General features: G+C 37.6%; 1 protein-coding gene across 2 annotated transcripts in view; it reads right to left on the reverse strand.

Moving 5' to 3' along the window:
- Nucleotides 1–14,740, reverse strand: part of CHL1 (cell adhesion molecule L1 like) — a 201,244-nt gene that overhangs the window by 48,168 nt on the left and 138,336 nt on the right. For both annotated transcript variants that reach the window (XM_086697580.1, XM_025921675.2), the window contains exons 5-8: nucleotides 8,931–9,053; nucleotides 7,670–7,840; nucleotides 6,653–6,700; nucleotides 4,224–4,344 (exon numbers count right to left, since the gene is read on the reverse strand). In XM_086697580.1, the coding sequence (XP_086553706.1) occupies nucleotides 4,224–4,344; nucleotides 6,653–6,700; nucleotides 7,670–7,840; nucleotides 8,931–9,053 (463 nt within the window). The remainder of the gene's footprint in view (nucleotides 1–4,223; nucleotides 4,345–6,652; nucleotides 6,701–7,669; nucleotides 7,841–8,930; nucleotides 9,054–14,740) is intronic.

Raw genomic sequence — 14,740 nt, forward strand, 5'->3', positions numbered from 1 at the left:
AAAATTAAAATCAAAGCTACTCACAGGATACATCACTTAACATATTGCTTTTACATATGCTCTCAGAGTTCCAGTAAGTAACAATCAGCCTTCCCAGGGCATGGACCTGTACTCCACCACCGATGGTGAACGCTGAATTGGATCAGGTCTCCTTTAATGCAAGCACCTTTAATAGTCTGCTTCCATGGAAATCATGCTTCTTCCATTAAGAGGACTAACTATCTATCATAGCTGAATAGGTATATATAGATAAAGGGTGGGTAATTGGATCCACAGAAATATTAAAAGATTTTTTTTCAAGGTTTTAATATTTTACTAGAAATATTTTAAGTGTGAAACCTCCTTATAGGTGATTTGGAGTGGCTAGAAATAATAGCCCTCCTCCCCATATGAGTTTGAAAAACAAGATAAAGTAGGACCCAATAGTAAGCAGAGGGAAGTGCTATCCTCTTAATACAAATGAAGCTGATAGTGGAGAACATGGCGCAGATGTGATAACTGTATGTGATGGCTGGACCAAGAACGGCCTGTTTTAGGGTAAGGTGGGCTCTGCACAGACATGGCTACCCAAGTGGCTTTCTTCCTTTGTTGGGGAATAGAGAAAAGTAGTGGGAGGGAGCAAGGAGGAGGAGGCAGATGAACCACATCTCCCTTGCTCAGAAAGATGAGATCACCCAATCAAACGAAACAAACAAAAAAACTGAACTAAACTAAAACCAAACTGCTAACGTGTCATACATCAAGAGAATAACTGTCTCTACCTTAAGGAGGAAAACAGTAGTGGGGAATCAAGCCACCTGGGTTTAAGAAAAATCCCAGCTCAGGAAAACCAGACAAGCAGAGGGTTGGTGACCTTTATGACTCTTGTGATTTACAAGTGATGTGGAAAACACCAATGGCTGGGGCACCTGGGTGGCTCAGTCAGTTAAGCGTCCAGTTTTGGCTCAGGTCATGATCTCATGGTTTGTGAGTTCGAGCCCTACGGAGGGGCTCTGTGCTGACAGCTCAGAGCCTGGAGGCTGCTTCGGATTCTTTGTCTCCATCTCTCTCCCTGCCCCTTCCCTACTCATGTTTTCTCTCTCTCTCAAAAACAAATAAACATTTAAAATAAAAGAAAAGAAAACACTGAAGGCTGATTTTAATTAATATATTTTTTTATTTCTCTTCTCCGGTTGGGTTATATGAATGGAAAAACTTAATTTTGCTATTTTTATTGATGCTGCTTTTCCTTGCTCTATTTATTTTTATTATGAATAGCTACAGGTTATTGACATATTCTAAAGATGGGCATTATGATCGTCACTTTATCAATGAGGATTCTAAAGCTCCAAGAAGTTAATTAATTCACTTAATGTCACTAGGGTAATAAATGACATGTTAGAACTTAAGTTTGTCTAACACTAAACTTGCTTTTTCCATGGCTGTGTTTTATTATACCTGTGCTTTTTCTATCCCTTTTCCCTTCCTAACTGTATATTCTTGGGATATATGCTTGTAGCCGAATTAATTAGTTAGTAGTTAATCACTGAACAATTACCTCATATTGTTTCTGTCAATTATCTCAGACTGTTTGAATTGCTCAGGCAAGCATTAAAATAATTCCATTATTATGCAAAAACTATATAGAAGGTAAAGAGGTAGGTCCCTTAATTTACACACTCTCTTCCCTTCCTCCATTCCAGGCTGAAGCCTGTAACGTGCCTTACAGATCTAGAACCACCACTTTCTATTTGCCTAGTCTGAGTACAGGGCACCCTTTTGTGGGAAACAGTAATGATGCTCCAACAGGCAGCTGGGAGATGATATTAGCTCTGGCTTCCTGCACACACTACCTAACAGAATGCAGAAACTCAAGTCTCCTAACTGCTTGCTTTCCACGCCATCTGTCAAAATGGCAATTTGCCAAATTACAGGCTGCTCTGGACCTAAGTTCCTCCAAAATGGTTTTTCTATGAGTTCATGCTTTAATAGTGCAAGCATCTCACTTTCTGCAGGCTTCTGCAGGATTCTTCCCTTCCCTTCCCTTCCCTTCCCTTCCCTTCCCTTCCCTTCCCTTCCCTTCCCTTCCCTTCCCTTCCTTCCCTTCCTTCCCTTCCTTCCCTTCCTTCCCTTCCTTCCCTTCCCTTTCATCCTTCCTGCCTGCCTTCCTTCTGTCCTTTCTTTTTTGCCAGTCCTTGAAAACCAGTCTAATCCTTTATACCTATCCCTTGAGAGAACAGAATAAAATGATTATCTACAAGTATCAGGTGAACATGAGACCTAATTTATCTAGTGACATATCTCTCCTATTCCAAGAATATCCAGCTATATTCTTGTCAATTTTTTTCTTTTTTTTAAATTTAAGGAACATTCACTAACAGCAGTTGGGCAGTGAAAATTTGAGGCAAAACATAATGCTTAATCCCTTTTTTAAAGAAGTTTATTTATTTTGAGAGAAACATGGGAGGAGCAGAGAAGTGGGGGGTGGTGGGGAAAGAGAATCCCATGCAGGCTTCGCACTGCCAGGGCAGAGCTCAACATGGGGCTCGATCTCACCAACCAAGAGATCGTGACCTGAGCTGAAACCAAGAGTCAGATTCTCAACCGAATGAGCCATGCTGGCACACCTTAATCCCTTTTTATATACAAACATGCACTATCTCATACTCTCAAATTTTGTTCAGGTACTTATCCAGCCAATTTTTGTTAGTATACTTCCTTGCTCTTCCTACATTTTTATAGTGTAGCATCTTGAAGTAGAATCACACCTACCTTAAACTCAAGAATTTACAAGTTACAGAGGCAAGAGAGTGAAGAAACAGTTTGATACCAATAATCAACAGAGGGAAGCGACAATACCCCCCTCTACTTCCAATGAAGCTCCCACAGGGTGAGAGCAAGTGTGAATTGGCACCTGAATGCGCACTTTCCACTCAGTGCCTGCCCTTCTGAATGAGATTCATTGTTGCTTTAACTATTCCAAATTCCTGCCTTATTCACAGAATTTATAGAATCTAAACCCCTCCATATCGGTTTCTTTGTGAAAGTTTTCCTGTTTTAATGAATAGTATCAACATTTTCATTGCGACTAACCATTTACTGAAGTATAGACCTACAGCCACTTCTTCAGATTCAGAAACAATGCCATTCTTTGTGTCGGCCCTCCTCCACCTCCCCCTTAATTGAACAGACCATTCATTGGGTTGAACTGAAATACATTAAATCTAGAGGTAGTTTAGGGTTCTGGAGACAGGATGGAACTCCAGCTCCACTTTATACTGAGCTTGAACAAGTTCAATCAAGCCGCTGGGTGTCATTTACCTAACCTGCAAATGGGAATAATGGCCGCCTTGAGACGTGGTGAGCATGAAGTGAGCTTACGCATGCCATTTCAAACACATAAGCAACCTGTATATCTTTGCCAGATGGAGAGAGACGTTTACAAAGCTAAGGGGCTGCAAAACCATTAAAATTGGCTCTTTTTCTTCATAAGCCAATTTAAAATAACTCATTCAGAATATATATTGAGTTATGAATGAATACAATTTTTAAAATTTCAAATCCCAGTTCACCAACCAGATGCCCAGCTAGAAGAGTCCCTTGACTAAGTATTAAATAAGATAGTCCTGATTTACAAAGGCTTAGGGTGTTTGCTCAACAAATGTAACAATTTCAAGACATGACCAAGTGACATTTTTTGGAGGATTTGCATTGATTTTTCAGACGAGAAGAAGCTGAGTTAATTATATTCTTAAGTGAAATTCTCTGAAAGTACGTGCTCTGGACCTCTTTGTATGCAAAGGGCAGCAGGGTGAAATAATAGATAAATAAGGCTCCTTGCAACCTGAAAAGCAATCAGAACCCATAGCATAGCAAGAAGGAGTGGGAGAAAATGTGATAGCAGAGACACAAAAACCTGGCACCCACAGTAAGAGACTGGCAAGTAACAACTTCAAGCTCTAAGGATGGCATCCCCCTACTGACGTAGGTAAGGAGAATGTTTTCATTGTCACCTCCATTCACACTATCACAAACTGACAGAGCAATCTAATTATAAATCAATCTCAGTCACAGCCTGAAGTCTGTAGAGTGAAGTGCAAATTACTTCCTCCAGAAAAGTGGTAACAGAATTTTTTTAAAGGAAATCATTTTAAAAATGTGTATATAGGATTAACTGCTTAACTAATGCATTATTCTGTATAGAAAGGGATTGACAAAGTCATGAACGGGGTCAAGTTACTCACAGGCCTTCAGCAAAACACTCAAGCAGCAGGGTGTCCCCTTTGAGGATGGTAACTGAGGACGCACTGCCACTTTCAGTAGGAGGCAACAGCAATCTGGGTTTTCTTTGCTTGATCGAATTTGCTATAATTCAGAAAAGAAAAGTCACATACTTTTTTCCAAATGAAGACAGTTAAAATCCTGTGGTACTAAATCTTTCTTAAAACTTAAAATGTATTTACCTATATGCTCCTATGTATATATACAAAGATGTATTTTTAATATATTGCCATTTAAATAGTCTCCATTCTTACCACGAAGCATGGATGGTCCCTCAGAATCAATAACTTAGTGTAGCACCAAGTTTTAAGAAGGTCATGACTGAAAACACACCTTCAAATTTCACAAGTTCAAGTACGGTTGAAGATAATTCGTTTTTTTTTTTAAGTTTATTTAAAGACAGAGAGAGAGTGAGTGTGCAAGCATAGTGAGAGAGAGGCAGAGAGAGACACACACACACACAGAATCTGAAGCAGGTTCCAGGCTCTGAGCTGACACAGAGAGCCCGATGTGAGGCTTGAACTCACAAATGGTGAGATGACTCACAAATAACCTGAGCTGAAGTCTACCTCTTAACCCAATGAGCTCTCCAGATGCCCCAAGACAATTAGTTTCTTGATGAAAGTCCTTAAAAGTTAACAGGTAGCCTATGATTTTATATTCCACACTTTAATCAGACCTTGCCATGTCTAATGGCTGTGTATGAATTTGAATTTCATTTAGTATGCCTAAGTATTTTATAAGATGCTTGTTACAATATAGCTTCCCGAGCCTTGCTCCCAGAAATTCTGATTCAGGAAGCGTATGGTGGACACCATGCATCTATGAAGTGGGCAAGTTCTTTAAGGTGACTCTATTTACAATCTCAGCCCCTCAAAGAAACATAGTGCTTCAGGGAATGATAAGCAAACATTTTCAGTAACTACATATTGTAATGTTCCCTTTGTTACATGCTCAAGAATGCTTTTCAAATACAACGAAAAACGAGGGCTTTCATTTTCAATGTAAGTTTTAACATCATTTCCAAATGTTCTCACAAATTGTTTTTTGTCCATCCAATGTCAGTGTGATTTGACACGATGTGGAAGGTGCAAACAGCTGACATTCAGAGTAGAGAAATGAAAAGCCCTGATAGCAGTGTGCACATGCTATAGCTTCCTTACAATTACGTGTTTATCAAAAAATAATTGTTGAACACACAGTACGTGCTATTATTTTTAATAAGGGGTGTACAGATACAAGGAACATGTCTGGGTTATTGACCTCAATAATGCAGTTGGGGAAGTATATTTAATCAATCCACCTTCAAACTGAGAAGGCACCGAGAAGAGTCCTTTTCCAGCCCTTCTGATGTTGCCAGTGTATCAGAAATCTAGATGAAGCCACTGGCTCCCATGACATGAAGAACATTTGTTGCATTCACATAAATGAACTGTGGAAAACTAGTTATATAATTCAGGTTCACTCAGGCATCTTCTATACAACACTAGTTATAGTACCTGTCCTGTGGGGGAAAATTGTAATATTTCACAGACAAATGAGTTACGAAAATGCAGTAAACTGTATTCTTAGAGTTACAGCCCAATGTTAAAGTACTCTGAGAAGTCTTACAAGAAACATAACCATTTAACTTTCTTAAACCTAGTGTTTTCTCTACTGTTTCTTTCTTCTACGTACATGTAACAACTATCAACCAAAATGTCACTCAAAAAGGACAGAAGTCTTAGGAGACCCAAATATACATGTTGGGGGCACCTGGGTGGCTCAGTTCGTTAAGTGCCCCACTTCAGCTCAGATCATGATCTCACAGTTTGTGAGTTTGAGCCCCGCATTGGGCTCTCTGCTGACAGTATGGAGACTGCTTTGGATCCTCTGTCCCCCTCTCTCTCTGCCCCTCCACTGTTCATGCCTTCTCTCTCAAAAATAAACATTTAAAATATATATATACATACTGGGGCACCTGCGTGACAAGTTGTGTGAGTGTTCAACTTTTGATTTTGGCTCAGGTCATGATCCCAGGGTTGTGGGATTGAGCCCTGTGTTGAGATTCTCTTTCTTTCTCCCTCAGCCCCTCCCCGCCAACTCTCTCTTTCTCTCTCTCAAAAAAAATACATATATGTGTGGGAGGGTATGTGTATTTGTCTATGTGAATTATATCATATATAAATATAGATACTTTTGCATAGTGAGGAATTTATAAATATCACTCTTTTGCATATAGTTAAGGATGGGGGGGGTAATAGAAACCTCTATGCAAAGGGGTTTCCTTTATAGAAATATCAGTATTTTAATATACTCATGAACATAGTAACAGAAAAATTTAAGCTTTGAGATGACAATGAGTTACAAAAGGTAAAAATAAATGCCAACCCTCTTCACGTGATCAACTTACCCTTGGAACCAATTTCTGTGGATGAACTTGAGTCATTAGCATGCCTTACTGAAATAAAAAAAAATTAAAGAAAAAACTCACAAACATAATGGTAGATGCTAGTATCAATAATGAATGGAAAGTCACAGTTTTGTCTAAGAAAAATTACAAAATGAGATATAACCATGCTTCACTAGAACATCATCTTAGGGGATATCTTTGAAAAAATATATATATAATGAGCTTAATCTTGAACCACCACAGATGAGTCCAAGGTCGAGAGGACACAGATTACAGCTCTATTACAGAGAACTGAGGCTGCCAAAAGCGATGCTATAGTGAAGACCTGGCAAAGTGTATCTACACATAACAATGAAAAAAAAACCATGAACCAAATTAGACAATGAAATGGTAATGCCAACTTTCGACTCTTCCCAGAGCCAATTATTCAGTCAGTGAACTGTCAGGGATTATCTCTGCCCTTTGAATCTTATGGTTCTTTCTCCCACTAATGACTTTTTCCCATTTGGGAACCCAGACTGGCATCTGCAGAATCAAGCAGGGAAGAGAAGCAATTCAAATAACTTTGCCAATTTGGGAAGAACAACAAAGCTTGATGTGATAAAAAAAAAAAAAAAAAAATTGTAATATTCAATCTTTTTATTTTCAACTCCTATTTTCTTCGACATTTTCAGCCTTCTAGTTACTCAAGATCACGATGCATCAAAGCCTGAGACTTGCTTCAGAAACCTTAGAATGTCATCGTGTATTGCACCCACTGCAAATGACCAGATCCTGCAGACGTCAAATGAAATATACTTGTACTGTGAATTGAGATTTGATTTTCTGGCTCTGAGAGACAGAGCTACTGTAGGTCTGCAGCTGCAGATGTCTCTTTCATCTGGATGAAGTCTCTAGAGTTGAACTAAACAATGGCGGAAAATATCCACCCAGCTTTAACTGGCTTCAGCCAGAATGAAATTGCAGGCGCATTTGTATTCAGCATTCACGACGGAACGATAAATTATTTGGACTTACAACTGTTAACTGTTAGTTTCATTGGCATTTTCTGCACAATAGTCCTCAATCTTGGGAATGCAGCAAAGCAACAGTAATCATTTCGACTGTCTTTTTCTTCCACATTTGCAAAGTACAGATCTCCCTTTTGACTCATGTATACTCTTTCATCTTGTTCAATGTGTTCTAACTCTGGAAGGAAACATTTTGTCATTAATAGGAGCAACTGTCCTTTATTGTGCTTCATCCCCCTTCTTTATTTTCCTTTCTTTCATATTATTTCATTTCATTTCATTGTTCATGCTTGCTCTTCCTATTCCTCACAAGTCTGGTCTTAAAATAAGAACAGTGAGTGAGAAGTAAAAAGTAAAAACAAAAATAAAAAACAGGAACAAATCCCCTGGGAACATACTTTCCACCATTAACCAAAGAAACCCACTGGTGGACAACCATTCTGTACCTTCTACCTCTCCTTACCACCTAGGCTGCTACTTCTATACTGGTGTATCTGAAAACTGGTCCAAATGGTTCAATCAAACAGATCTCCCCAAAAGTCGTGTGCAAGACATTAATCTGTCTTTCCTGGATGCAGCTTGGAAAGTTCTAGAGTGATTGGAGTCTGGAATGTTTGCCTGCAGCCAAAAATAGTTTGTCTCGCTTTCTTCCAAGTACTGTACAAATATTATCATTTTTCTCTCTGCATTACAATGTGAAAACATTTAGGGTGCATTGTGAAGGCACATGCCGGAAGAACTATACAAGAAGCTGGAGTTTCAACTTGAGAGTGAATACAATTTTTTTGGCAAATGAAACACAAAGGTTCATGCTAATTTCTCTGTGGGTCACTCTATGTAGCAGGTAGAACATTATTAAATAGAAATATAAGGCTAGCAACACAGACCTAAGCCATCCTCAACTTTGACATGGACTATATTCCAAAGGTAAGTAAGTTGTTTGGAATGCAGATAGCATTTTCTTCATAGACATACATTACCATATCAACAGCCTCTACTCTTTCAGATATGATAAAATCAAGAGATATAGTTAAGGGTTTTCTAGTGTTTTCATGTATACACTTAATATAATATTTAAAACTTGAAACACACTCTACAGATGGATATAATTTTTTAAAAAACTATTTCATTCCACAATGATAATGTGCTTTTTCTTTTTTTCCACGTTGATAATCTTACACTGTTTTTAAATCTTTGTTCCGCTATAATATCTGACACGATGCATGAAATTAAAAGGTTTCCTATGTATGGAACAGAATGTTACTTACCAATATTCATCCAGTAAATGTGTAAAGGTGGAAGGCCTTTGGGAGGGTTGCATGGGAGGACGATTGGATCTCCCTCCTCCACTTCAAGAGGGTCAATTTTTTCTTTTGGGAATTTTGGAACATCTAGTATACAAAATTATTTAAGACAGTATTTTAAAATTAACTTTTAATGTCACAAGCAATAATATATTAACACCTTCTTTTTAAAAAATAGAGCATGCTTAACAAATTCAGTGCCCCAAATCTTGGTTCTTGTATCTCCCCTGCAGAAGAAAACACTGTTAAGAATCTGGGGTGCGTCCGTATAAAACTTTAAAAATGCTTCTACATTTTGCAAGTGAAGACGACAAATATTTTTGCTATGTGACATCAACTAGCAACAATATGTTGTGCGTATTTCTCTGCATAGAACTACAAGTTCTGAGTCACAGGATTCACTGAGTTTAGTATCTGATAGATAACTTTTTTTATTCAAACACTGTGATTTATTTTCTAGGCAGATACATATTTTCTGCCTTGGCTTTACTGTGAAGTCCTTGATTTAATGGGCGAATACTCCATTCAAAGCATAACCAAACTAAATTAAAAATTCAAAGCCCACGTGGGGCAAATAGTATGAATACAAAAAGCCAAACATGACCATTTTAAGTTGCTAAGAGAGTCTTCCACATTGGAATCACTCCCAGAAATGAAATTTTAAATGAAATGGAATTGATGTAGGAAAGGAGAGTTGGCAATATTTTAACATTTTTCCCCCATTCAGGAGGCAGTTTCCTAAGAGGGCAATACAATTACAATGGAAATCTAAGTCACAACTAAGCAGAATGTGAAGCCCAGCACCACTGTGTGATTATTTTTATGAAATTATTTATAAAATCATTTTAAGAACACTCAAAATGTATTATGCCTGAACACTACATTAACACCGTATGATTTTATTAGGGGGTTTTGAATGATGTAATTAATAAGGCTTTTATGGAAGAAAAGGACCTTACGAAGGTATGTATAACACTGCTGGCTTGATGGAATTTGTTAGGGGGTATCCCATCTCTATATTTCATTTTCAAATGGTGGTTCACAAAAGACAATCATTACTCTTGGAAGTCTAGAGATACACTCATGTATTGTAAAGTTTCTTCTGGAGGAGCTGTGTACATTTTCTATGTATTTATTCCCTTGTCCCTCAACTCCAACCCCAATTCCTTACTGGTTGAAGGAATTTGCTGACATTTCTCTTATCGATGCACCAGCTGGTTACACTGAATTGCTTTTTGTCTAAATTCAAGGACCCTTCAAGGCTTAGCACTGCAGGGGCAGTGCATTATATACAGTGCCTTTGCTAGTTTGGAAGGCAGGTTTCAGTCATGTGACCATCCTCAGTCAATTCCTCTTGGTCAACCCATTGTGGCAGATTTCTCGTAGTGAGGCTGGAAACATATTTGAAACAGCAACTATTGTGGCATCATGCTTTTGCTCTAGCTAGCATGAAATTTCCACCAAGAGACAGGAAAGTATGTCTAGGGCCATCACTATGGTAAGGTCTTGTAGGTAAAATCTCAATGCCACCTATTTGGTAATGCCTTACTTAGCTTTAAAGGAGAGCAAATACTATACAAGTCATTTTGTAGAAAGTATACACCTTATGCAAATAATATGTAGCAATTTACAAAACTATTAGGTGATCAAAGCTCCAAGTTCAAATCACTTATTTAGTGTAACTTGCTGTAAAAGCCCCTTGTTCATTGGTATTGAAGTTAACAGGGCCTTTAGATAGTTACTGAATCTATTTATACTCAGAGAGAAGGGGCAACAGAGGAAGGGGAACATAGATTAGAAAATGGAAAGTGCCTGTAATCCTGTTTTATAACAAGCAAACTTTACAATGCCTTACAGGAATACACAGTTCCCTCGGTGATAGCCATTGTAAAGTAGCTAATTAATAAGATATATAAAGCCCTAATTAGAGAGCTGCCCCCTCAGAGTATTCAGAAAAATCTAATGATTCAAACAGATAGTACTGCCAGTGAAGCACTATCATCCATGCATTAATTAAATCTAGATTATAAAATTCTAATTCCAAAGATGTACATATGTAATTCAACTGGCTTCCAAGGCATCAATAATAAAAATAAAATAAAATTTATAAGCCTATCAAAACCTTTATCACATACCATAAATCTTTGGAACAGCTTTTGATCAAAGATGAAATTATTATCAGGAAAAAGTGAAGAATATTTATATATTTAATAATTTAAGGTCTGAGAATAGATATTGTAAGAGACATTAATTTGTCAGTATTTTTTTTATGGTCCTCTTCTTTGACTTTGCCACTATTTAGTAAGTCTGGTTCCATGCTAGAAAGTGAACATTTTAATGGCCACAAATAAATGTGGAATTTAATTACTGTAACTCAACAGCAGGCATGAAGCTTATCTTAATTCAAATAAAGAAACAACTCCATTTAAAAATAACTTCAACCAATGGCTTTTGCTAACTGTGTTTCTCTGGTGATAAACATTAGCATTGTTGAGTTTGGACAGATGCAACACTTTTAAAAGTGAATTGCAAATAATTATTTTTCTTTTGTGGAAGGCAACTACATTGCTTTAACTCGCCAACATATTTTAAATGAGTGCTCCATAAACAGCAAAAACACAATCACTTAATTATGTGTCAGTAACACTGGACTTGACCATGGAGTAGCCTCTCTGCAAAAGGAAGCAGAATGTACTTGTACATCGGTATGTACCTAAGCAGAAGTTCAAGAATGTTTGGAAATCCCATAATAACCTAAGTCTACATGAAGTCAATTTCCTTTATATATAATGTCCCTATCAGTCTATCTGCATTAAGAAATCAAGCATTTGACAGCACCCATCTTTTTTATTACTCTCCAATAAGCTTGCACAGTTACAATTCAGTGTCACAGTCCAATTTCTAGTAACAACTCCAATGGCATACATTCCCCAAAACCCAGTCAGAATCTAGCATGAAAACACTTTTCTAGAAACTAGTTAACTGGACAGCAAGCAGTCTTCTTACTGGAACTATCAATATAAAGCAAACCAGCAAATACAAAATTTCTAAGACCTCTACAAGTTGAGATGCTGACCACGAGTTTTGAAACTCATCATTTCAATTCTTTCAACCAAACACACTGAAAAAAATAACATCTTTGTACTTGAAATGCAGATGCCTTCTAAAAAATATTTTGTATTTAGAGAAGAGTGCAAGCTGGGTTCTGGACCAAGTAGTGAAACTAATTGGCTTTGCCGCTTCAGACCAGTATTTTTACCCTTTCGTGCCCCCATTTACTTTTCTCTGGGATCCTAGAGTCCTGTGAATTCATCTCCCTAGGTTCCTTGAAAGACTCACTAGGTTAGAAGTTTCTTAAGGGAAGGATATTGTAAAATCTAAGCTGTAGAGTCTTACCATGCCAACATGCTTAATAGTAAAGAGTAGTAATGAAACAGCATCAGCATAATTTAAGTTAATACAAATCATAGTAACTAAACCACTTAAAAGAAAGCCATTAAGGTGACTTAACCACTATCAAGTTATGTAACTCTGCAGATAATCTGTCTCTGGCACACAAGTAATCTCATCAAGTCTTCTTACACTCTTTATCTCTCTGAGTCTGATACTCTACTGCCAAGCTATTTCCAACAAAAAAGTGCAACACTTTTCAGCTCATGCAGAAGATGTGTTACCTAAATGATCAAAGCACAGGCAACACTGTATAGCATTGTGGTTAAACACATGAACTCTGGAGCCAGCTGCTTGGGGCTGAATCCTGGCTTCATCACTTACTTAGTGATCAGAACCGTTACTTAATGTGCTTCAGTTTCCTCATCCAAATTCACTGATTTGTGTCAAAGTTTAAATAAACCATTTCATATAAATCAATTAACATGGGGCACTTAAAAATTATTCAACATATGTTGGCTAATAATCAAGTATTTTCACTTTGCCTAGTTCACCCGACCACACTGTAGAGAGAGGAGATGGGCAAAGGGACATACAGCTTTCTTCTGCTGTGCCTTCTGATTTTCTCTGTAGCCTACATTGTAATGACTTCCGTAATTCTATGCAAATATTTGGAATTAGCTTTTACAGAGGAGGTAGGGAGGAAGCCAGAGGAAAGAAACAGTAAGTTTGTTATGTAGAACCTATGATTTAATGATACTCCTCCTCATTACTGGGCAAACGTTCCTATGCCATAAAATTTTATCTATTCTTTTAATGTTTATTTACTTATTCATTTTGAGAGAGAGAAAGACAGAAAGGGTGGGAAGGGTAGAGCAGAGATGGAGGGAGAGAATCCCAAGCAGGCTCTCTGCTATCACCACCGTGAGATCATGCATGACCTGAGCTGAAATCAAGAGTCGGATGCTTAACCAACTGAGCCACCTTGGTGCCCCAATAGAACTTTATTTTGACTTCTCTCTTTGTTTACAGGACTGGATTGGTGAGCTTTTGAGTGCCTTACATTTCCATTCAGTGGGTTTAGCAAACTGCTACAGTCTGACATCATTATGATGAATGCATGACACTGAGCTCACATGCTATATCATCCCTAATTCTAGTTTCCATATGCAAAGAAATTTAATTGATTCCCATTTCCTGGAGGGTACCCCATTAATCCATTTAGGACTACAGAGAATTAACATTGCCTTTCAGTCTATGAGCTCGTAATGAATTCATGCTAAGGAAGGACACCCAATCCAGCCCATGTCATTCCAGTCATTTGCACAACATGACGGATGAGAGGAAAATCCTTGGTCTTAATTAAACCTGTAAAACTCCAAGTTGCACTCTCAACAAATTGATCTTCTTTAGTTGGTTTGCATATATCAGTAAAAGAAATTAGCATATGCTACCAGATCCTGCTTTTGCTATTCTACTCCCCCCAAATCTGAGCAATAAATAGCCACAGTATGTCTTAAGGGAATTGTCTTGAGGAATCTAAGGAAGCTATACAAATGTAGAACCTAGCAGACCAGAAATTCTAATTGGTTTCCATTAAAACAGTATATAAAGGATTGCATTCCTAAGCCTGCCATTTTGTATATTACTTTAATAGTGTATGGAAATTGCTCTAGTATTTTTATTCATTCTTTTATTCTTCAGCCTATGAATCGATAAATCAGTCACTGATAATATGCATTCAAGCAGCATCTGGAGGCATACAACAAAAGAAGAATAGCATAGCATGACATCTTTACCATTTTTAAACATCCCAATTAGTATACGCACAACTAAAAGACTCTTCCAAGCAGTACATAACTAAATGCTTTAAAAACTCCAGAGAATTTTCACGTGGATTTCCTTAAGAGAACTATCTGTAATAACCAAAAATTGGAAACAATCCGAAGGGACATCAACTGGCAAATGGATAAACAAAGAGTGGTACATCCATACAGTGTAGTATTACTCAGCCATAAGAAGGAGCAAACTACTGATAAATGTTACAGTGTGAGTAAGCTGTAAAATCACACAAGGTGGAAGGAGCTAGATGGGAAAATAATGTATGGAGTGATTCTGTTTATATGAAATGTTCAGGAAAGAAATTTACTGAAGCAGAAAGCAGATTAGTGACTGCCTAGGGCTAGGGGTGGGAAGAGAGAGTAGTACCTACAAATGGGCATAAGGAATCTCTGGGGGATGATAAAAATGTCCTAATACTAGATTATGATGATGGTTGTACTAAAAATGTATTTTAAAAACTCAATGATTTTGCACTTAACACCAATAAAATTTATGATATGTAAATGATGCCTCAAAAAGTTGTTTTAAAAAATCAGAAAGAA

The sequence above is a fragment of the Puma concolor genome, chromosome A2 (assembly GCF_028749965.1).
Source record: "Puma concolor isolate L17-30 chromosome A2, mPumCon1.1.hap2, whole genome shotgun sequence".
Taxonomy (NCBI): Eukaryota; Metazoa; Chordata; class Mammalia; order Carnivora; family Felidae; genus Puma; species Puma concolor.